This window comes from Cryptomeria japonica, chromosome 2 (genome assembly GCF_030272615.1).
Source record: "Cryptomeria japonica chromosome 2, Sugi_1.0, whole genome shotgun sequence".
Classification (NCBI taxonomy): Eukaryota; Viridiplantae; Streptophyta; class Pinopsida; order Cupressales; family Cupressaceae; genus Cryptomeria; species Cryptomeria japonica.
In genome coordinates this window covers 399,577,929-399,602,521 of record NC_081406.1, presented here as the reverse complement: position 1 = coordinate 399,602,521, position 24,593 = coordinate 399,577,929, and the positions used below count along the sequence as shown (strand labels likewise).

The window sequence follows — 24,593 nt, the reverse complement described above, 5'->3', positions numbered from 1 at the left end:
AAATTTTCATTGGAGATATACACCTCCAAAGATTGTTAAGAGTAAAAGGGTATTTACCTAATTAATTAGCTTCCTTTTCACGCTAGCTTCTTAAGTTTGATGAGGACACATGTCATGATCTATATTTATCCTCACGTAAGGTTTGTCTAGGGTTGCTTTTTTACTTTTTCTTTTTAGAAGGATTGATCATTGTATCATTCAACCAAGATCAAGGGTTGCATAATTTGCAATAATTCATCCTCTTTTGGATATTGACCTTGTGGCCTCCATAGCTTTGCTCTTCTGTTTTTGTGTGGTAGGTGTTTGATTGCAGGTGATCCTTGGGAGCTGTAGGGATGATAAATCTAGTCCACTAAAGACATCCACTTTTGATTTCTCTTGCCTGTAGTGAACATAAAGTTTCAATGCTAGCTTTACTCAACTTTGTTTCGAGTGCCTGACTCATTGAGAGGAATACTAGCTATCTCTAAACCAAAATTAAGAAAAAAAACTTCATGATTTCCAGAGCATCTGATCATTTGTGGCATAATGTTCATGGAATTCTAATCTTTCCTCACTTGTGGTAGCGAATGAAGTTTATGTATTGCGGTTGTCCAAATCCTAATATTAGAAGGACATCATATTACGATTCATCAATTATGCCCAGTAAAATGCTAAGAATTATATGTGGAACATGTGATTACTAGTTTTGGGAACCAATTTAGAATGCTAAAGGAAAATTGGATTGTGGCCCATTTAATGTTTTAGCATTATTTAATTTTGTGCATGTTTGCTATAACCTTTTCTAGTTATATGTTATCTATTATTGGGAAAACAATATGGTTTAAAATCTCTCAATTGATCTATATCATTACACTTGCTATATTTTGATGGTCCTAGTTTGAGTAAAGGGGAAGTCAACTACTCAATTGTTCATGAATCTCTCTTTTATGTTTTGAGACTATGTATCACTTTGAAATTTGAATAATACTAGAAAATTAAGGGTGATTGCATCTTATTTTCCATTAGCTTAGCAATTGTTATTGGATGGTGCAATTTTCTCTTATGGTTTTTTCTGGATTGGGTATGATAACTTGTTTGCATTAGAAGTTCGTTACATGAGAAAGCATTTGTGTATGAGTCATGATATCGTAGCTGAAAATTTTACTGTTTGTTATCTCTGATTGATGACTAAGAATTTCTTTTTAATTCAAATCTATCACAAAGATCCAAATATAATTATGGTGGATTGTATATGTGATGACATCTTGTTTACGCGATCAATTAGAGTACAATTTATTTTTATTATGAAGAAAACCATAAACGGTACCACAAATTGTTTTGTCAAATAAGATAGATTCAGAACTCCCTGTATGCATGTCATGTTAATGTCCACTAGCAATTAAAAAGCTTGTTAATCTTTAGCATAGTTTTCTTCCTGTTGGAAAGAGAACTGTGATAATTTTCATTGGTTGAAGCTTCAATGTTGGAAGAACCTTACACATATTAACAAGCTTAGATGGTTAAATCATAGTTTGCAATTTTTTCGAATAGTTGTTGAGTTGCCAAGTACTCTGTTTTTCACTTCACAAGTTTTAAAAAGTTTAACTTGCAAATTTCTACAAACTTAGGAAAAACATGTGTAAAAAAGCCACCATGGGTAAAACGATGGTTAAAACACCTTGGTATGCCCTTTGTTGTTTTCTATTGTCTTCGTCGAAATCAGCCAGCCCTTCCTCATGGTTAATTAGACTCATTTGATACATTTTGTAATTGAATACTGAAAAATATGCTTTTTTGACGAAATTTTAATTTTTAGTACTTTCTAAGTTGTCGAATTTTTGTCAATTTGAAAATATTGGACTTGTCGAGTACTCTTTCAGTTCAAATCTATGAACTATGGGTTAAATGATGTGCAAACAAATGTTTGGATGCACTTTGGACTTGCTGGGAGTCAAATTTCACCTCCAAAATTTTGCTAGAGACCCTTTCACTTTGTGTGTTTTGACTATTGCTTGAACCCCATTTATAACTGATTTGAGAAGTCTTACATGGGTTCCCCTCGGTCAATTGCATTTGTGTTGTCTTTTTCTTTCCTATGTGCTTATATTGTGTTTTGCGTGTCAAATTTCCAAGGAATGTTTAAGTGCTTGGGTTGCAGGTTGAAAATGTTAAAGTCTATTGTAAATGTTAGAGTTGTCGGTGTTTCCATTCCAAGAATGATTCCTTGGTTCCCTTAGTTAGTATGTCAAAATTTCCTACCTTGTCATGTTGTGTTGCCTATGTCCACTTTCCTTTGCTCTATTGAGCCTCAAAATTCTTGCACCCTATATTTTTTTCTGGTTGGAGTGCACTATTGCTTGTGCTGAAAATTTCCGTAAGTGTTTTGGATTTTAGACTTAGATGTGTTCTTTATTAACTTTGACTACCCCTTGTTAACCCAAAATTTCACGAAGTTTTAGTGTTGAGATTCCATATTTTCTTTGTTTTCAATACCCATTTCGTCTCCTCATGAAAGTCCTTAACTCTTGTATTCCTTTGCAGAGACCTTTCAGAGATTGACTGTAGGGTTTCCCTTATCATAGTACTCATCACAAGGTAATATCGAGCATCAAATCTCAATGTTTCCTTTCCGTTCCTCTCATGCCTTAGTGGTATGGTTCCTTTCTCATCCCCGATCATCAACATTCTCCATTTCTCATCTTTTTCAGATTTCTTCCTCTTCTATCCCCGAGCAATCTGAAACATTTGTCACCTTTGATATCGAAGGTTTGATATTTTCAACTATATGTTTTTGGCAAGAGGTCCTCTTGAATTCCAAAATCCGACAAGTTTGCCTTTTTTCATTGATTTTCCTTGTAACTCATAGGAACAGTTCAGATGATCACATGGTTGTTGGAAAGGTGTTGACATGACAAGAATGAGTACTGACGATGGATAGAGCCATGTTTTTATTGTCCAAGGGATTTTAAGTATGGTTTTGGTGTGTGATTCAAGTGGTTTTGATCAATAGTTTGGTGAAAGGTGGTAGGGTTTTCATTTTGTCTTGTTTTGGCAGCACACTTACTAGAATGATTTGTTTCACTTGGAGTGTTGGGTTTATTGCTAAATGACACCATGAACATGTTGAATTTATTGCAGCGAACCATTTTTGATAGAATGATTGATTAACACTGTTGGAAAAAGGTTTTCAATGGATCTCATAGTTTTTCCGGTTGGGTTGCATGTGGATCTGGGAGCAACTGGTAAATGATTTTAATGGCAGATTAATAATGATGCTCTTAACATGTTTGTCAGCCTCAATATTTGTCTTTATTATACCAGCATTTGTTCTATATGAAATTTATTGTAGTGGTTGAAGTCATTAAAGCCTAGCATCTATTTTGTCTTCATGGTTGCTGTTTCAGTGGATACCGTTGGTGTTTAGCTTGCATTAGCGTTCCAACCTTGCAAACCATTAATGTGTATAATGATTCCATGGTGTTTTGTTATTTTGATGGACCTTAAAATAACGTTTTGAGTTGGGTATTGGTCAACATGACGACTACGGAACTATGGATCTTTGCAGCTTTTGTCTCCATCTCATTACCTAGGGTCCGAAATATATATTGGTCCTCTTCAACAAAAAGAAGGTTGATCATTTCATTTTTTTACAAAGGGGGTATAGAACTTGCTGGGGTTTCCATTTTTGCCGATCAGTTCGCCATTAGGGTTTCATTAGAAATTTCAAAGAGATACTTGTAGCAGAAGATGCATATAACAATTTGTCTCCTAAGCCAGTCATACATTTTGAAAGATTTTGAATTACAAAATATGAAGGGTTTCATTCTTTTTCAAGCCTTTGTTTATATTTAATGGTTTATATGCAAGATGGATTTGATAAATAAGGTAGCATTTTAAATCAATGCAAGTTAGTTATGTATTTGTCATTTCTATGTTATGTGGGAGTGTTTGTAAGTTTGATCAAAGATCATTAAGTTAGTTTTGTATTGGTCAGAAGTCGACTAAACTAGAATTTCCCTTGTGGCATTGCAAATTTATCTTGTTTGAACATCTTAGTGGCTAGCACATGCCATGATAAAGTTTGAGGTCTTGAATAGAAATGAATTACACAATGTCCGAGTGATAATTTAATATCGTCTCAGCTTTATATTACAATGATATAAATGCTTAATAACATTTGTTACATTTCTTAACCATCCAAACCACATTGCCAGCTAACAATATCATATAATACATATTCAAACATTTTCCCGCTTATTATATTGCTTCAAACAAAGGTAGTAATACCAATACTAGAGTAAGGCACAACAACCCAAAATAAACACTTAATTGGCTAGGACATACACATAGTTCACCAAATGCTTTAAAATTCATGGACACACATATTATCCACTTACACACCACCAAGTAATCAAAATTGTTTAACAGGAACATATTATCAACAACAATGAATCACCATGGATAAGGACACAACATCCATCATCTAAAGTTGTTTCAACATGGACATACACTAAAAACCAACAATAAACTCGCAATAATGAGGATAGGGATGCATGCTGGTCAACATCGCTCTTATCACAGATGCTTTTTTTGTACTTTTCCTCTCTATCTGTTTGAGAATGCTACAACTCCTAGCAATCTTAGATGATTCCTTTATTATATAATGTTGTCATGTTATTTGTGCAGTCTTGTTCTGTTGTCTTATCTATTTTACTTGGATGTATTCACTGTTTTGGTATAGGCATGCTTTTTTGCCTTCAAAATCTCAATTTGCCATGCCATCTTGTATGAGAAGCATCTTTTAACAATTAATTCAGTCTTTCAATATTTATCAAAAGAGATTTATGTAGAACTGCAAAAGGCACCATATTCATTTAACTGAATCCTGTCTAATGGTTGTAACTATGATGCAGCGACTTTCTGTAGCACTGGAGATGGTCGGAAAGAATGTGTTCAAGGAACACTTGCTATTGCTTTCTGATTGCATCACATATACAGGAAATATTATTGGATTTAACCCTGCTGGCTACAGAGACTTCTATCACTTTATGGATTTTCCGGTACCCTTCACAGAAGGTACATTGAAGGTGAGAGCTGAGTAAGATGTTTTGAAATATTCTGTTTAATAGTTTATTACATTGTTTGAACAATTAGTGTAAAAAGGAACCTTATATTTAAGCAAGTTTATATCTTTGTTGCATGCATATGCAGGTGCCTATCAAATGCTTTGGCAAAGCAGCTCAGAGAGGGGTGAGAGACACCCTTTCTGATGCAGTTGCATGTTGTTCATGGGGTAAACGGGCACCAGTAGGTACAGGTTCGAATTTTGATATCATATGGCATGATATGGAGGTAATTTTGCTACTCTCTGTATTTTTATAATATATAGATCTGGTTAACAGAAAAATAACCCCAAAAGGTTAACCTTCATATAATGGAGTCTATTTTATAGTACAGCATATCCAAGGAAATTCTTTACCATCATATAATCATTCAAATGCTATTTGTACGCTGTATTTAATTGTGTCTTCTAAATGTTGCATCTGTTTTTCGATTATTCTTGTCAATCTCTTCATTGATCTTGTTGAAGTCTGATACAGAAAATGTTGCATTTGACCATTTGTATTTCAACTTGCAGATGATATGAGATACAATATTTTATTGTGACTGCCTTTCTGGATCATTAATTTTTTATTTGTCTGCAGGAAGTGAAAGAACCAGTGGAACTGCAACATAAAGAGATGGACGTCTGTGAATTCCTTGAAATTGTAGGTGTAGCACCATGCACAAATGTTGCACCATCAAGCTTGTGTTTAGGGACAGATTTTGATGAGCCAACTTTACCATGTCAAGAGGATAGTTCTGTGAAAATTTTGGCTAATGTTTGGGATTCCAAGCCCAGATCGTCAATGGACATGGATAGCTGGGGTGAAAATTCTAGAAGTCAGAACCAGCTGGAAGAAAAGGAATTGCAGGTTGAGGGTTGGAACAATCCTAGTTGCGAAGAAGTTGAAAAAACAGGTTGGAATGCCGATTCAAATATTGAGCATATTAAGAAAAATAATGGCGAGTGTTTGCAAGCTGGTGTACAGTCTGGTTGGGAACACCTTGAAACACCAGATACAGATGATGGATGGAATAGTAGGAAAGAAACTACCATGGAAGATAAAACTAATCTTACTGAAAATGCTTTGGAGCTAAAGGAACACAACTTGGAACCTTATAGAGGCACATATGATGGGGTAACTAGTTTGAACAAAGATTCCAAGACAAATGAGAAAATATTGGATTCTTGTAGTGGTTGGGATGGAATTTCCAGTGATCAGAAGCTGGTTGGATCAGAGGAGTTGCATATGGATGGATGGAACAGCAAAATGGAAACTGAACTGAAAGTACCAGGTTGGGATGGTGAATGTAATGATGTGAAAAATAGTTATATGGAAGATAATTTTAACCCTAAACAGTTTACACAGGTGAGGGAACACAATACAAAAGATATCTCAGGAGACAAACAAGCTAGGAGTGACTCTTTGCAGTTTGGATATCAAGGAGGTGATGCTTCTGCAAAATTCAGACCAACTGGGGCAAACACGGTTCCACTTGGAAGGAAAAGACAATCTAGTCAAACTTTATCAGTACCGACAGTTGAGCTACATGGAGGTTTTCATCAGAAATTTCAAGTTCAAGATTCATCTAATAATGGTTGGAACTCAGATACTCTGGACTTGAGCACTGAAATAGGTTCAGATGGTGGGTGGAATAGCAACCAATCTGTGGAAGTTGAGGCTGAACCATACTTTTCTCAGCCTTCTCAGGAAATTCCTGAGCAAAATAAAGTCCTTGCTGAAGATACAAACAATGATGGCTGGAATCCAGTGGCCCTGGACTTAAACATCAATGCAGGCTGGGAAAGTGACTGGAGTAGTAAACAATCGATAGCAATTGAGACTGATACACCTTTTTGTCAGCCTTCTTGGGGATCAAGTGAACGGAAATTGGATGGTAACGTTCCAGAGGCTACCTTGAAGACAACTGAACTAAGTGAAGGTTATGGTAGGGGCAGGGGTAGGGGCAGAGGTTGTAGAGATAGGGGAGGTAGGGGTGGTAGAGACAGAGGCAGTAGCGGCAGGGGTGACAGAGCCTGGGAAAGTGACTGGAATAATAATCAATCAACAACATTTGAAGATTTGACCAATAATTTTAATGCTGAAGATACAACCAATAATGGCTGGAATTCAGAGATAATGGACCAAAACATTCAAAAAGGCTCATCGACTGAACCTGCTGATTCCCAGCCTTCTTGTTGGGCTGGAAAAGAAAAAATACATGTTGAAAAGTCAACTAATGATGTCAGGAATCCTTGGACCCTAGAATCAGATATTAAAACTGGCCTGGGAAGTGATTGGAATAGTAAGCAATTTATGGATAGTGAACCTTGTCTTTTGAAGCATTCTTGGCAACATCCTGAACACAGTATGGAGTTAAAAAGTGAAGGTCACAGTAGGGGTATGGGAGGTGAAGATAGAGGCAGTACAGATAGGGGTGTTAGGGGTAGGTATGACAGAGGTAGAGGTAGAGGAGCAAGACAGTTTACATCCAGTACAAAGTATCCAAACCTACTTATTGCACGAGAAAATGAAATCCTTCAAGATGTCCAACCACTGATGCAATCAATGAAGAAAATTCTGTTCCAAAGCAGGTAGTTTTACCATACCCTGCCAACAAAACCTAATATCTAATACTAGAGAAAGCCTGAGGTGTGCATTGGCCTATGGCCTAGTTTATCATTATTGTTTGTTTGATTCTTTTCCTAGTTTTATAATTTCTTCCTCACAACTACTTTCTGAAAAGGTTGCTGCTGTTTGAGTTCATATATTGATTCTGACAATATTGGAGTGCAGTTTTAAGTGTTACGAGAAACAAAGTAGAGAATTCAATTTAAAGTGCAATTTGAGCTTCATTAAAACTGTGTTTTTGTTTTCATAATCTTTGGTCTATAATATCCTTCCTTATATGGCAGCCTGCCAAGTCTTATTCTGTATGATAAAATTGAGCTTTTGTAAATCTAGGGTTTAAATCTAAGTTGCCAGTTCAGGTTCGGGTTCGAGAATCTGGTTCACCGGGTTGATAAATTTTTGTTATGGGTTTTGGGTTCATCGGTATAAAAACTATATATATATATATATATGTAGCCTAGAATCATGAATTAAGATTAGAATGCCATGCAGCATCATATAAACAACAAAACCACCATAAAAGTGTAATCATAGCATCATATACTTCAAGTTCAATATCAAAATAATAATATCGAGTTCAAGTATCATTGTTTCAAGTTCAGCAACTGGAACTTTAGTTTTAAAATTTAATCTAAATCATCAAATCGATTTTCTTAGTCATCAACATCATCATCATCATCATTATCTACATTGACATTAGATGAACTGATGCCAATGCCACTTGCACTTGTACTATTAGTGTTCTTGCTTTTCGAGTCCGCAATGCAACAAGTTGAGAAGTGGAAGCATCAAAGTCAATATTCTTTGGCTCTATATCCCACATCTTCGACTCCCCTTGCTTGTAGTCATGTTGCTTGTGTGAAAGCAGATGCGAGTTGGAATGCACGTATATTAAGTTCTCTGCTCTTTTTGATTGCAAACTATTGCGCTTTATTGAGTGGATGAAATAATATGTGTTCCGATTTCTTTCTGATGCAGATGAACTAGCAACCTATGAAGACAAAGTAAACAATTAAAGTTATAAAATTACTAGCAACCTATGAAGACAAAGTAAATTATAAATAAAACTTGTGATGAAATAAATATTCATTAATTGTTAAACTTACTTGTGATAAAATTTTAATTGCGAGGGGCTGCATGTTTTGGAAGCATTGGCCATGGAAGTACCACCAACTATGAGCATCGTTCTTAAACCTATGACAAAGAGCGTCAACACTTGAGACCATTTGCATTCACAAAATCTGTGAACTCATTTGTAATCAAATGATTCAAATCTTGCACATCATCTTCAAGGAAGAGTCTAAGGAATGTTGCCTTGTACCCTTCAGACACTTCTAAATATCTCCATGGTGCAAGCCTTCCTGGCATATCAAGATACTGATTGCTGTAGTATTTTGGAGCCAATACATAGGCAAGGTGGTGTAATGGAGTGGTCATCTCATTCCACCTTTCTGCAATTGTTTGAAGAAAGTCTCTTCAGGGTCTTGCCCTTTTGCACTTATGATGCACTTCATCTTCCCAAGCATTGAGACGATGCCATCATACATCTCTCGAATGCAAGGCCTATCCATGTTACTGTAGAGAATCATGCTCATAATGGGCTTAGTGAAACTAAGGAGATACTCCACATTGTCCCACCATGAGTCATCTAATATCGGTCCCACCATGAGTCATCTAATATCCTTTGCTTGATTTTTGTTGCCCTCTTAGTGCTTCTTTGCTTCCATATAACCCAATTTTGGCTGATCACCATATTACAAAGTGCTACTTTGACTTTCACATGTCATCTCAAGATGACTGTGTTAGATGTAAAATGGGTCTTTGCAACCTATAATAGAAATTAAAGCCAAAGTGATTAAAAATTAAGACAAACTTTAAAGAAGAATATATATTACACAATTAAATTATGAAAATCAAATAATCAGAAAATGTAAAATTAAATTATATTTCACTTACCTTTCAATAGCTCCAAACTTGAAAATAATCTAAAAATCCCTTGAGACATGTGGTGGTTGGTGATGAACATTTGGATGTCCTTAGCCTTTACATAGGTATGGACCGCACAAGGTGTCTAAAAATATGGTGATAGTGTTCCTCAACCAACAAACCAGCAACTCTACAATTCTTTGCATTGTCTGTTATAACTTGAACAATGTTACAAGGTCCCACTGTCTCAATGGCAGAGATGAAAATATCGGCAATAAATTGCCCATCTTTTGCCTGCCCCTTACAATCCACGGCTTTCAAAAACATTGCCTCGTTATGGGACACCGCTATGACATTGATTATGGGACAATTTTTTGAATCTTTCCATCCATCTGAAACAATGGATACACCTGTCTCAGTCGATGAATCCCTTATGGGCTTCAATGCATCTTCAACCCTCTTGACCTATCTTTCTAACAAGGTGTTGCGTACCTTCTCATAACCTGGGCCCTTAGACCCTCTTGGAGCTTCATTAACAATTTTCAACATCTTTTTTCTAATATGGGGGCCTAACAACATTGAAAGCCAACCCATTTGCATATATACATCTTGCTAAATCTTGGTTGGCAATGTCTTGACTCTCATTATGAATACACTTTCCAAAGGTCCCTTTGATCTTTTGTGAACGATGGATGCTTCACTTTCAGGCTCAGCTATGGTTAATTATGGGTGGCCTTTTGCCGTAATATTGGGATTAGACGACGGATGTTAGGGGTAAATACGTATGTCAGTACGAATAATAATTATAAGTGTGTTTATGTTTTGCTGTTGCTGAGAGGTTCCTATCGGGTAGTTGGGAGTTGGTGACGGTTGGCCAAGATGCCAGCCGTCGGGTCTATATATTGTTGGGTTGGAACCTCGGCAGGGGGGATTATGTATGAACAACTTGGGACATTGGAATAAAGATATAACTTTCTGGTCTATCTATTATCATTGGCATAAAATGTTGTAAGGTACAGTGTTTTGTTCCATGAATGCTTGGCATGTGCAGGGAATACTGTGTTATCTGATTAGCCATCAACTATACATTTAGGACTAAACATTTTGGCACCGTTGCCTGAACGAACTTGGAGATAACTATGGCGGCAGGCGGAAGCAATTAATGGGCCGGCCGTTCGACCAACAATTAATTGTCGTGGACAGCGACACATACGAGGAGAATACCGCGGAAGAGGAACGTGAGGATCAGTTGACGACGGACTTGCTAGAGTTGTGGGACGTGTCGGTCACGCAGTACATGCAGTGAGAGGCTCAGGAGAGAGCCATCTCGGAAGGCACGGTACATGGTGAACTCACTGTCAGCACCCCAGTCTTTGACCTCCTCGGGAGCATTCCAAGGTTACTTGCCAGAAACTTGATTACACAACAAAACCAAAGAGAAGAAACAGCAAAGGAACTTCGGCGGCAACAAGTTCTCCGACAGTACGAGGAACGGAGTCGTAGGGAGGAAGAGGAGAGGGAGGCCAGTCAGCGCCGTACCTCTGGCACTTGATGCCCCTACGACCGAACAAAGACAGACGTACCACTGCTACCGAAGGAGTAAACAAGGGAACTGTACGACGATCCCTTCGTATAAAAGAACAGGCCAACAGGAGACGACGACTAAGAGAGGTTGCCGACTCAAGGAGTCTGGAGAAACACAACAGAAGTCGGAGTGTGAGTCGGAGTCGTAGTCGGGAGAGGCAAAAACCATGTACGTGGAAGGAGTTGGCCGAGGTCGCCAAGAACCTGCCACTTCCAGACGTAGCGGAGGAAGATCTCGCCGACCAGGCCCCACACTCGACGTCAAGTGAAGAAGACTCTGGAACCGAATCACAAAGCACCCAATCGGAATTTTCCGAACAAGGAGAGGAGGCGGTACGAGACCTGCACGAGGAAATTGCCACTATTTTCCAAGCAACATTGTCCAGCATTAAAAACTTGTCCTTGTCAGAGGGCATCAAAATAGGAAGATCGGATCCGGAAACCCTGGGAAGGAGGGACTATAGAAGTGAAGGTGACCAAAGTCCGGTTGGCAGGGACCCAACCAGACCAGGAGCGTACGACACCACTCGGACACATAGTACCTTCCCGACATATAGCCATTTCCAAGCAATACATAAAACCGCACAGAAAAGAACGATGGCACACACTCCGGAGAAACAAAAACTTCCAAAATTCATGGGCGACGGATCAGAGGATCCCGTACGGCATTGCAAGACATGCGTCACCATCTGGAAAGCAAATGGCCAGGACGACCGGGACTACTGGGTGAAGGCATTTCCAGCCACTTTGCGAGGAATAGCTATTGACTAGTACACAGACCTTGATGCGCAACATAAAACATCCCAGAGCAATCTGAAGAAGGCCTTTGGGGAAGAATTCAAACTCCTACAGGATGACAACGGGATTGTGGCGGAAATTTACAACACCAAACAAGGAAAAACGAAAGTGTACGCGCATATAACAGACGGTTGAGGGAACTACTGAATAAAATGGAGAACCAGCCGATAGATGGCCTCAAGAAGCGGTGGTTCGTGGAAGGATTGGTACCATCCCTAAGGAGGACGATGAAAGTAGTACCTCCGCCATCGTACGATGAAGCATACAATCGCGCCATGGATATTGAAAGTGAAAGCAAGACATCCCGAGGGAAGCGACGGAGCAGCGATGGTGACAGTACAGACGACGACAACAACGGAGGATCAAAAACAGTGCAAGCACTCCGCAAAGATATGATGAGGATGATGAAGGAGTTAAAAGGTGACAAAGAGAGTGGTAGGGAAGCAAAAGAACTATGGTGTACTGACTGCAAGACCGAAGGGCACACTAAAGGAGGTTGTCCCCGAAAAGTCTTCTGTGACATCTGCTAAATAACAGGACATTCCACCAAGGAATGCCCGTACAACTTGAAGGCACGGAGCACACAAGTGCTCTAAGCCCAACCCGACCAAACCACACCACCAGCAACACCTCCAATGCCAACAACAAACCCTGACGCCTCACCCGGAGGATACAGAAACAATCGGCAGGGGAACAACAAATCCAATAATAACACTCCAAGGAGCAGAATTCAATACGACGGGAAGGGGCGACCCATGATTCAGTGCAGGAAGTGCAACGAATGGGGTCACTTTGCTCGAGAATGCCAAAACGGAGGTGAGGTAGGAAGTTTGTTGTGCAGATGGTGTGGTCCAGGGAATCACGAGGACATAGATTGTCCAAAGCAAAAAGGGTTGAACATGCTCGATGTAGAGGGATCAAAGGAAGACGTACTGGCAATCACAAGGTTGCAAAACAAGAAAGCCATGTACCCGAACCCTCGCACAGAAAAAGAAAGACTTTAGGAGGCAAGGGCAGATATCCAGCGGGCGATGGCTGGAGAACGAAGTGCCTCGCACCTGGCCACCGATACGCCGATCCGGCCGGAACCAGAAAAAACTATCATCAAGTAGATGTTACAAACCACAATACCCGTACGGGTGTACGACCTTCTGTAGACCATGCCACAGATAAGGATGGCTTTGACAAATGTAACCATGGACACTACCCCTGGACAGGAACACCAGACGGTGGCGGACCCATGTAGTACAGACCCAGTGAAGGAACCTAGTACAGATGCCATGAATCCTATGCTTCTCGCGGTGGGCGCTGGGCGGAAACCAGCAGTAGTAGAGATGGATATAATGGGGCAGAAGCTTACTAACACCATTGTTGATGGCGGGTTCGGAGTCAACGTACTACCGGAGGGAACTTGGCGAAGCCTACCCTCTGGCCACCAACCTTCCACCTAGTTGGTGCCGACCAATACGGTATCAAACCCCTCGGCACCCTCATGGCACAAAAGGTGGTAATTGGGATGCAACAGTTCCTCCTGGATTTTGTAGTCATTCCGTTGGAAAGGAAATCGTACGATGCTCTTCTATGAAGGGGGTGGCTGATCATGGCCAAAGCTAATCACAACTGGAAAAGGAATACACTCTCAATCGAGAGTGATGGTCATAAGTATGTAATTGATCACAGGAACCAGTCTGTCAGCGAAGAGCTCGCGTCATCAGACTCCAATTCAGAGGATTCCAATAGATGGGAGTGGGGCTCTGAAGGAGGCAGAGGCAGGAAAGAGCCTGACGGACGAGTGCTGGAGTTGGACAGATGTTCGGAGGATGGAGTCAGTTCGATGGCAGGACTTTTTCATTGGCAAATGGAGGACTATGAGGTCTTCCATCCGGAATGTCACATGCTACAAATATGTGAGTTGGGAGAATCTAGCGGGGGGTCGGAGGAACAATCCTTTCCCCCAGGTATGGTAGATATCAAGAAGGAATGGCAAGAGTGGATAACATGTCAGCACACTAGTTTGAAAGGGGTAAACACATCAAGTACGAGGAACGAGATGTGGAGAGGATTAATCTAGGCAACGAAGCAGTACCTCAGATGATACTAGCAGGAGATGACTGGAACCCGGTACAGAAGGCAGCTGCTTTCAAGATATTCCTGGAATATAAAAATGTCTTCGCCTGGACCTACAAAGACTTGAAAGGAGTACTGCCAGAGCTGTGCGTGCATCGCATAACCCTTGTGCCAGGAGCCCAACTGGTACGAAGGAGACCGTATAGGATGAACAAAAACTACGCAGCCATAGTCAATGAAGAGATCAACAAAATGCTAGAAGCGGGGATTATATTCAAAGTGGAGACAAGTGACTGGGTCTCCCCAATAGTCATCTCCCTTAAAAAAGAAGCTAATCAGATAAGAATATGCATGGACTTCAGGTACCTAAATGCAGTAACTATAAAAGACCCATTCCCAATCCCATTCACTGACAGTATTCTGGAAGAAGTCGTCGGGCACGAGATGTACACATTCCTGGATGGATTCTCCGGGTACAACCGGATAAGTATCGCGGAGGAAGTAAGCTGAAGACTACATTTGTGGTGGAGGAAGGAGTGTACGCCTATAACCTCATGCCCTTCGGGCTATGCAACGCGCCTGCGACCTTCTAGCGAATAATTTTGCACATTTTTGACAAGATGTCGGTAGGGAATTTCAGAGCATTCCTGGATGGCTGGTCGATTTTCAGCGATCAGGGTATCCATTTGAAGGCATTGGGAGAGTGCATGGAACGATGTTGGAAGGCTAGGCTAGCACTGAACCCGAAGAAGTGCAGATTTATGGTACCACAAGGGAAACTCCTGGGCCACATTGTTTGTAAGGAAGGATTGAAGACAGACCCAGATAAGATGGGAGTGATTGTTAACATGGAAAGTCCAATGAACGTAACAGGGATGAAATCATTCCTCGGTCACATAGGCTATTACCGGAGGTTCATCAAGGGCTTTGCGCAGGTGTTGTGGTCATTGGATAAGCTGACAAGGAAAGGTGAGCCGTTTGTATGGGGTACGGAGCAAGAAGAAGCTTTCACGGAATTAAAAAACCGACTAGTGAGTGCACTGATATTAGTATACCCGGATTGGAACAAGGAATTTCTTGTGCACGTGGACGCCTCCAACTTTGCAATTGGTGCTACCCTCGGCCAAGTAGGGGCACAAGGTCTAGACCATTCCGTCTTCTTCGCAAGTCGACTCATATCAAAAGCAGAAACGAACTATAGCACAACGGAATGAGAGGCACTAGGGATGGTGTATGCAGTTCAGAAGTTCCGACACTACTTGTTGGCCACACCGTTCACATTTTATGTGGACCACCAGGCACTAATGTACCTAGTGAATAAACCAATCATCCAAGGGAGGGTAAGTCGGTGGCTACAACTTTTACAAGAATTCACCTTCACCATTGTCGTACGGCCAGGGAAGTCCCATGTGATTGCGGATCAGCTATCAATGATTAGATCAAGAGAACCGGGCGAGGGAGTAAACGAAGACTTTCCAGATGCACACTTGTTCTAAATTGCAATACTACCAACCTGGTATGAAAAGATAGGGCAGTACCTATCTACTTCCACATTTCCAAGTGAGATGCCTTCAGGGGAACGGAGGAAATTGGCACTGAAGAGTAAAACCTTCCAACTAATTAATGGACTTCTATATAAGATGGGCCCCGACCAAATCTTGAGGAGGTGTGTCATGGAGGAGGAAGTTCGCGGTGTACTAAAGGAGGCACACGACGGATTGGCAGGTGGACATATGGGACCAGATGCAACCGCCAGGAAAGTGATTCTGGCAGGGCTATGGTGGCCAACTGTACACACGGACGCCCGAGCGTGGGTGACCGGATGCGACACCTGTCAACGAGCTGGAAAACCCCTCAAGAGGGACTTCATGCCTCTCTTTCCTTCCCAGCCACAAGAACTATTCGAACGATGGGGTTTGGACTTTGTGGGACCTCTGAAACCAAGTAGCCTACACCGGTGCAAGTACATTGTGGTAGCCACAGAATACCTCACTAAGTGGGGAGAAGCTAGGGCCTTGCCCGATAACACAACTTTGAGTACGACACGGTTCTTGTACGAACAAATTGTCACTAGGTACGAGATACCACTTCGAATCACTAGTGACAGTGGAGTGCACTTCGTCAACCAGGTAATCCGTACCATGACCGTGGAATTAAAAATATTCCATAACCTATCCAGCTCGTACTATCCCCGCGCTAATGGGCAGGCCCTGGCAACCAACAAAGTGCTGGTATCAATAATTTACCAGTCATGTGGAGTGGAACAAGAGGACTGGGAGGAAAGACTACCAGTCGTGCTATGGGCCTACCGTACAACATACAAAGTCACTACCGGGCATACACCGTTCCAACTCATGTATGGGCAGGAGGCAGTGGTACCAGCCGAGTACACTGTGCCAAGCCTTCGGGTGGCGGTAGAAAATCGATTAGGGGACACCAAAAGCATGAATGCAAGGCTGGATGGGTTGGTAAAGATGGATGAACGGAGACTGATGGCACAATGGGCGATTGAGGTGGCACGACGTCGGCGAAAGCATTGGCACGACCAGCATCTGCGGAAAGCCAACTTCTGACCGGGATAGTTAGTTTTGAAGTATAATGGTTGGAACGAACTCCGACCAGGGAAGTTCAAAGTCCGTTGGCTCGGGCCCTATAAAATCAGAGAGGTCGGCAGTAACAGATTAGTGAAACTCGCAACTCTGGATAACAATCCGATCAGGGACCCCGTGAACGGTTCCAAGTTAAAAATCTACAGGGAAAGAAATAAACTTGTGATTAGGATCAACATGCTAGGATATGCCACGAGAGGACATTGGACCATTGGTCAAGACAAGGAGATCAAGGAAGACCCGGTAGTACAAGAGGAACCCTATCGAAGGGATGAAGACTGGGCAAAACCCTTATCGGCCATGGAAGAACGACTTGTACCAAAAAGGGTGGAAGGTGTAGCAGTTCCCAGGATTCACAAACATCTCACGAATGCGTATTTCAGAGACCCAGCTGTGTGGGTACGGGTCTCAGGATATTGGAAAAAACGGGCGCCATACGAAGGAGCTCGGGAGGGATACGTGGCATATGACATTGACGAAGAAGCATAAGCTCGGAGGAAAACTGAGAACCTGCTTAAAGAAGGGGAGCCGGGAGACCTAGAGGATGAACTCAACCTGGAAGTATATGGGGCAACCCTAGGACCATGTTTAAAAGTGGTACTGAAGACAGAGGATCTATTTGTCATCGCATCCGGAGCAGGCGAGGTGAAAGCCGAACCTAACTCATTATATCGGGTGATTCCCAACCTGGCTGGACCACCGGAAATCGACGAAGAAAGAGTAAAATGGTACCACCAATACGCCCCAACCCTAGGACCATGTTTAAAAGTGGTACTGAAGACAGAGGATCTATTTGTCATCGCATCCGGAGCAGGCGAGGTGAAAGCCGAACCTAACTCATTATATCGGGTGATTCCCAACCTGGCTGGACCACCGGAAATCGACGAAGAAAGAGTAAAATGGTACCACCAATACGGGGACCGGTACATTGACGATCGCTACAAGGGTGTGGGACCCGCACCACTGGTGGACAAAATATGGGACCTAGAATACGTAGGGACCTGCTGCGCCCAAGAATGCTACAGAAGACTACCACATGTGTGTACTTGGTTACATGACTCAGAAATAAAAATGAGGACACCCAACAATACACCAGGAGTGAAGAGGAGGAACAATAAGGAGGGAGACTCCAAATGGGAACTAAACAAGAAATGGAAGGAGGATAAGATGAGGAATGTTGAACCAAGGAAGGAAGGGAGTAAAAAGCAAAGTAATAGGCCAACCAGATGGAAACAAAGGAGACAGGGGAACCTTGCAACTGGAAAAACAAATATAGTAAACTGGCCAGGGACTTGCAGGAGGGCAACTAGAGAGCACAATCAGGCCAAGAGGTACCTGGACAAATTAAAGGCGTGGAAGCTAATATTGAAAAAGCTGTGCCAGATGAAAGAAACAAGACGACTAGAAAAACTAGGGGCTTGGAAGGGTGAGGAAGAGAGGTACTGGAAAAAAGCATATTCGAAACTCAATCAGCAGGTAGGAACAAATTAAAAAACCAGGCAAGTAGAAGTAAAAATAATAGGGAAAAAGTAAGACTGCTGAAGAAACAATTATTTTATATTAAATTTATAAGGCATTTTTACCTAACCCTAATTCTGGCGAAGGGAAAAGCTTATAAAAACGCCCACAAAGCCTCATTAGACACAATGCAGGATGATGGACCCGACAGACAGACAAGACTGGGCATATGAAGGGAATTAGTACACCATACGGATCAGGGGAATATTGCAAGGACAGAGACAACAGTCAGGAGTACGTTTACGGATACACAAGAGGGGACAATTCCGCATAGTGCATGGTGTGAACGATCAAGAGGGCACAAAAATCTGAAGGCTATACCGTACGACGTACAACGTGCAGGAAAGAGTCCACAGTGCAACGCAGAGGTCATACCGTACGGTATACAAACTCATCGGAAGGGGAGCGCAGGCACGATACACAGGCTCCGTACGATGTACGACATACAGGGACTGGAATTGGACCAGGAAAAGCAAACCAACTGTCGTACAAGTACGACTTAGGAGAAGCAAGGCATTACCAACTGGTAGTACCGTACGACGTACGGAGCTACCGTATGTCCATAGCCTCCGAAGGTAGTCCCCCACCGTACGGTGTACGACCCATTTCCGCCAGGATGTACAGAGCAAAGAGACCCATACGACAATCAACAGCGACAACAGAGATATCCGTACGGCAACAAGCAGCGACAGTTGCTAGACAGACAGAGGCATTCGTACGACCAACAGTATCCGTACGGCCAATACCATCCGTACGGCCAGCAACATCCGTACGACAACTAGCATCAACCCCACCCATAAGGTGAAGTCCGTACGGCGTATGACATCAGTCAGACAAATAGGGAGATCCTTACGGCGTAAGGTACCAGGTGGACAGGCAGAGATATCTGTACAGTAGGCTTTGAGCAGGACAAATAAGGAGGCCGTACAACAAGGAAGCGAAAAGTGACACAATGGGCTGCACCAACTGGTGAGACAATCTGTCAGGCGGTTATAATACCGACTCAGGAAGGGGTATGGGCAGAAGGGCAGAGAAAGGCAGTTGCAGTACAACCATGACTGCCACAGAGCCTGCCAGTAGCAGGAAAACTAGGAGCAGACTGAAGGCAACGAAGGACTCAAAGGAACTCACAGTCGCAAACGTAGCATTCGAGAGTGTGACTGGCAGTGAATGCCGTACCTCGTGGGAGGAAAACCCTCCAGACCATGTGATGAAGGAATCGCTTAAAAAAGCACAGGTTGACCACGCTGTGCAAATGCCCATATTTAACATTAAAGAGTTCGAGCCAGTCCTACGGACCATGGTATCCAGGTATAACCCTCACGAACGAGCTTCAGTCATCCAGTTTCAAGGGCACACAGTGCGGGTTTCATTCAAACCTGAGGATTTTAGGCGTGTATTTGGCATACTAGATAAAGGAGCAACTGCTGCCAAACCAACCAAAAACCTTACTAGAGAAAAGAAAAAATGGTTGATAGACCTGGTGTGCCGAGACAACCTCACAGAAGAACAGTGGAAGAGCGTTTGGGTCGACAGCAGAGGAATGAAGCGTAGTTTTATTGCACCAGGAGAGTGGAGGATGTTGATGGACCTGGTTAAAAGCCGCCTGACAGGGGCCAACCGGGCCTCAGATATCGCCATATGGATGATTGGGTTAATGAACGGGATCAGATGCGGGAAAGTGTGCAATTGGGGGCAACTCCTGGCAGAACCCCTTCACGACTTCCTGAGATTAGAGCACAATGCATTCTACAAGTGCCATCATGCCATCAGCTTGTTCCTAGATGTAGTACGCCTATAGGTACCACCAGAGGATTGGGGGACGTTTGAACCTCACGGACGGGTCGAACCAAATAAACCCACTATGTACTACTACATTCACCTGGACATCCTTGGCGACACAGCGCAGCCCACACGGAAGAGGAGGAAGCTAGACACATCTATGGAAGTGGAAGAGGTAAGCAGTGCCGAGGAGTCCGAGGAAGCGGAAGAAACGGAAAGTGGGGATGAAGGATTCCATCTATCGGAACACACCACCGTAGAGGGGGAGGAAACAGAGTCGTGCCAGCAGGAAGAAGATGAAGAAGAAGAGCAACAAGGGGGATTGCGGGCACAATGGAAGAGCACAAGGGTAAAGTTTATGCCCTCAAAATTTGGCCTCGACACACTTGGTACCTCAAGAGGCGCTTGCAGTCGCCAGCCTAGTAGGAGATGTACGACCCGTGGGGGTATTATTCTAGAAGATTGGAGAAGGGGAGCCGCCGGCACAACGACGAGTATCGTTGCCACAGATTAGTTTAGCCGTACTGGCAGCAGAAACTGGTACAAAAACTTGCACTGTGGCAGCAGAAACTGGTACAACAGGAACTGGTACGATGGAAGTAGGAACTGGTACGATGGCAGCAGAGACCGGTACAGCGGCAGTAGGAACTAGTACGACGGGAACGGGGACTGGTACGATGGCAGCAGAGATTGGTACGACATGAGCTAACTTAGAGGCAGCCTTGGATACTCTGACAGATGAGGATATAGACGCTTCGTTGGATGGATGGCTGGGACAGTTCGCACTCGCCCCACACCTTCCCCCCTCCCCCGCACCACATAACATGACCATCGGGCCAGGCGTGACTCCAGATAGAGGTTACTGTCCCAGATGAGGGAAGACCTATTGATCAGGAGCAACAGGGAAGGGACGAGCGGAGCAGTGGCCTGGAGGGGACTCTCATCGGACTCCACATCACACTACCTGATCCGAATGACCCAGCAGGCTCACTCAGACGATTCCTGGCAGAGCTACAAGGACTCTCAAATGTTGCACGGGGCATGGCTCAGCTTACTAGACAGATGGAGGCCGGTAATTTAGCGGACGCTACATAGCTGTGCCATTTCATGGCTCAGGGGTGCAAAGAGGAGTTCACACAACATCTTGAGCAGCAGGGATGGCCGGATAATAGTACACCTGAGATGATTCAGAACTGGACCTACAGGCGCTTGATAGGGGGCTCAGGCACCTTAGGCACCACCTTCCGCAGTATGGAGGGATCTTTTCGAGAGGTGTACTTATAGATGCGGCAACATCAAGCGGAGAAAGAGGCCCAACAGATGTACATAGTAACCCTGGAAAAAGAAAGCAGGAAACAGACGGAGTTGGCCACAGTTGAAAAGAGCTTGAGGAAGGAGATGGAAATGAAGATGACTACATGTGAGGCCCGATGTAGCATGCAGGAGAAGGAGGCACAGGCATTGGCAGCCCAGGTGGCGGAGCTCACTTCCCAATTGGAACAAAAAGATAAAACGCTGATGGAAGCTGCTCACATGGTAAAGAAAGCTCGGGAATGACAGTTAGTAGCAGAAAAGAACCTGAAACTCCAGGCCGGAGAGCAGTTGCCTCCCGCGACCACTACAGGGATGCCTCCTCCCTCTTCTCGGTCTTAGCTATGTTTTTCATTTTCTCTTGTCTGAGTCGTCTGGAAGACAACTACGTTTTTGGGGGGGCTAATGTTAGGGGTAAATACGTATGTCAGTACGAATAATAATTATAAGTGTGTTTATGTTTTGCTGTTGCCGAGAGGTTCCCGTCGGATAGTTGGGAGTTGGTGACGGTTGGCATCTTGGTCAACCGTCGGGTCTATATATTGTTGGGTTGGATCCTCGGCAGGGGGGATTATGTATGAACAATTCGGGACATTGGAATAAAGATATAACTTTCTGGTCTATCTATTATCATTGGCATAAAATGTTGTAAGGTACAGTGTTTTGTTCCATGAATGCTTGGCATGTGCAGGGAATACTGTGTTATCTGATTAGCCATCAACTATACATTTAGGACTAAACAAGGGATGCATTCCTTGTGATTTTTCTTAAATGGGCTGATTTGATCTACGTGCTTCTATCTCTTCTGCTTCTTTATGCTCCCTACTATATTTAATGCTGTCTCTTGTGGTATAGGCACACCGCAATTTTTTGATGCCTCTTCTTGGTGTTCCACACAAATGGCCTGCCACCTGAAAATATGAACTATTACGTTCTACATCACATTGCTAGCATTTCCAACTGAATCTCCCACCTGCTGGAAGTGGTCGTATAATATCAACATATTTTCATAGAGGAGAATTTGGATCTGTTTTGTGTTTTTGTTGTTCATTTGTGCCTATGGAGGAAGAGTTAGATGCCATTCTAGTTCCTATGGCAAGAAATTTTATGAACACATTCAAAACAAAAATAAAAGACAGGAAAATAATAGGTAAACTAAATAAATCATGTTTCATGTCTGTGAAACAAAAATGGATGAATTTTTTTTAAAAAGACTTCCCTCTTTCAGGCAATGGAGCTGCAACACTTGATCAAGATTCAACAATTGATCTTTAATTCCTATTTGATGCTAGAAGCCAAACTTTTCTCAACATACAAGAAAAAAAACAGTTGCTTGCAGAAGAAATGAGAAAATATAACCTCCCTAATTGTTTAAAACTCACTTTTAGGGTTTCATTTCACTTTTTCCAAGTATTGGACTTCAAAAAAAAAAATATTTTGCAAATTTTTAAATGAATCTGGCAGCCAAACATCCGGTTTCGCCACAGACGAACTGCCATGCCTTGGTGTGCACCTTGGCCATATCCAAAGGCGTACCAAACTAGGACTGGTACCTGGTTTAAATTATTTCGTAACTAGTTTGTTTTTTTAGCAAATATGTTCATTTGCCATATTAAGCATCTGTAAAAAGAAAGAAAGTAATATTGTGAATAAGACCATGCAAACTAGACAACAATAGAGCTGGGAATTGAAAGTGCTATAAGGTGAAGTACAGAAAGAGGAGAGATGATGTGTCCCTGAGTTGTTGATTGATGAAGGTAGAAGGATGTAGAAATGGGAAGAAAAATTCTGAGAACTGTGTTTGAGAAAAGTTCCCAAGGTATTGAACGTTAATTAGAACTTATTTTACTGGGAAAGCAAAAATTTATATCCCAATATTGTTTATAACTTACTTTTATTATGTGTTGTAATAAATAATGCAAAACATTTTCTTTTAAAGTGAATGGTGTTCAGATTGCTTTTACTGAAAAACTGATATGAATTTTCTTATATTATGACAGCTATCAGGATGGAGACAAATTAACAACTGAAGATGAAAAAGAAGTAACAGGAAAAGTTCTTTGTCACCATCCTGAAAAGGAAGCGAAAATTGGGAGTGGCATTGACTATGTAATGGTAAGCGGCAGATCTTTGCTCCATTGTATCATAAACATAAGGAAAAAAATCTAAACTTAAAAACTACGTAGAAAAGTATTTAACTATCAGGAAAAGCATTTAGTTTATGTTTCCTTATTTTAATAAGAATAAATTAATAATTTTCATAGTTGATAAGAATTAGAATGTTGTCTTTTCAAAAAAATGCTATAAATTTTGTAGAGGTTTTAAAATTCAAAATGATAGATTGGTTCAGGGCTATATTTTTTGATATTCCACGGCTTTGATTTGTCATTGACTAATTCCATTGTCACTGTTTTCATTCTTACTAAAGGTGCAATATTGAATTTTAGAGTTTCACATACAACACATGCAAGTATCTATTCTGTTCCATACTTGAATTTTTTTTCCATTTAACTGTGCTGTTTGGAAGTTACTGTCAAGAGGCAAAAGAAATTAAGTGCTTTTCTTTTCATTACATTTTTATTACAAACTGATCTCTTCCATGATTCTACGCAACTTGTTTCTAGCATACTTCGATTAAAAATCCAACCAATGCCAAATCCTTAACTAATTAGCATTTTTATATTCCATTCCAGGGAGTACAGCATGGCCTACTCACCTATAAGGTTATATCCTTCATTTTGAATTGAGCACATTCCTGCAATATGTAAAAATAAAAAAATGGATTGTACTTAAAGATGGCTACCCTTTATTTTCATTTAGCATTAATTGAATGGATTGAAGACTGTAGACCTTGATAAATAGAGCTCTCATAGGTAGATTTATAGGGCCTTTCATTGGTCGAAAGAACAAAAACTCTGGACTGGAACCAACTTGTACACCACCAATGTGATTGAATTTTAAAGAAACCGAGAAGCTATTTTCCAACCATCTTCTCATCTCATCCAGAACGAGGGAGGGTCTTTGATGGAGGTCCTTGGCTTCTAAACAAATATGATTTATGTAAGATTGGTCTCCTATTTTCAATTTAATAGAAGATCTATTGGGAACTAAACTTGTCTAGGTTTGATTGCGACTCCGCCACAAATAAGTTCATAAATTCTCCCTCAAGAATATCAGATTTGCTAGAGGGGATGTAATATCCCCAACAATTTTTTTCAATTTGTTTCCAGTTACAATCACAGCAACATTACAATGCACCCGTTAAAGTTAGGAAATATAA

General features: G+C 41.8%; 1 protein-coding gene across 1 annotated transcript in view; it reads left to right on the top strand.

Annotated features, from left to right (window-relative positions):
- LOC131064457 (DNA-directed RNA polymerase V subunit 1) overlaps positions 1-24,593 on the top strand; it is a 223,899-nt gene that overhangs the window by 148,599 nt on the left and 50,707 nt on the right. Inside the window, exons 17-20 of the mRNA XM_057998604.2 lie at positions 4,896-5,069; positions 5,194-5,334; positions 5,688-7,681; positions 23,314-23,428. Coding sequence (XP_057854587.2) covers positions 4,896-5,069; positions 5,194-5,334; positions 5,688-7,681; positions 23,314-23,428 — 2,424 coding nt within the window. The remainder of the gene's footprint in view (positions 1-4,895; positions 5,070-5,193; positions 5,335-5,687; positions 7,682-23,313; positions 23,429-24,593) is intronic.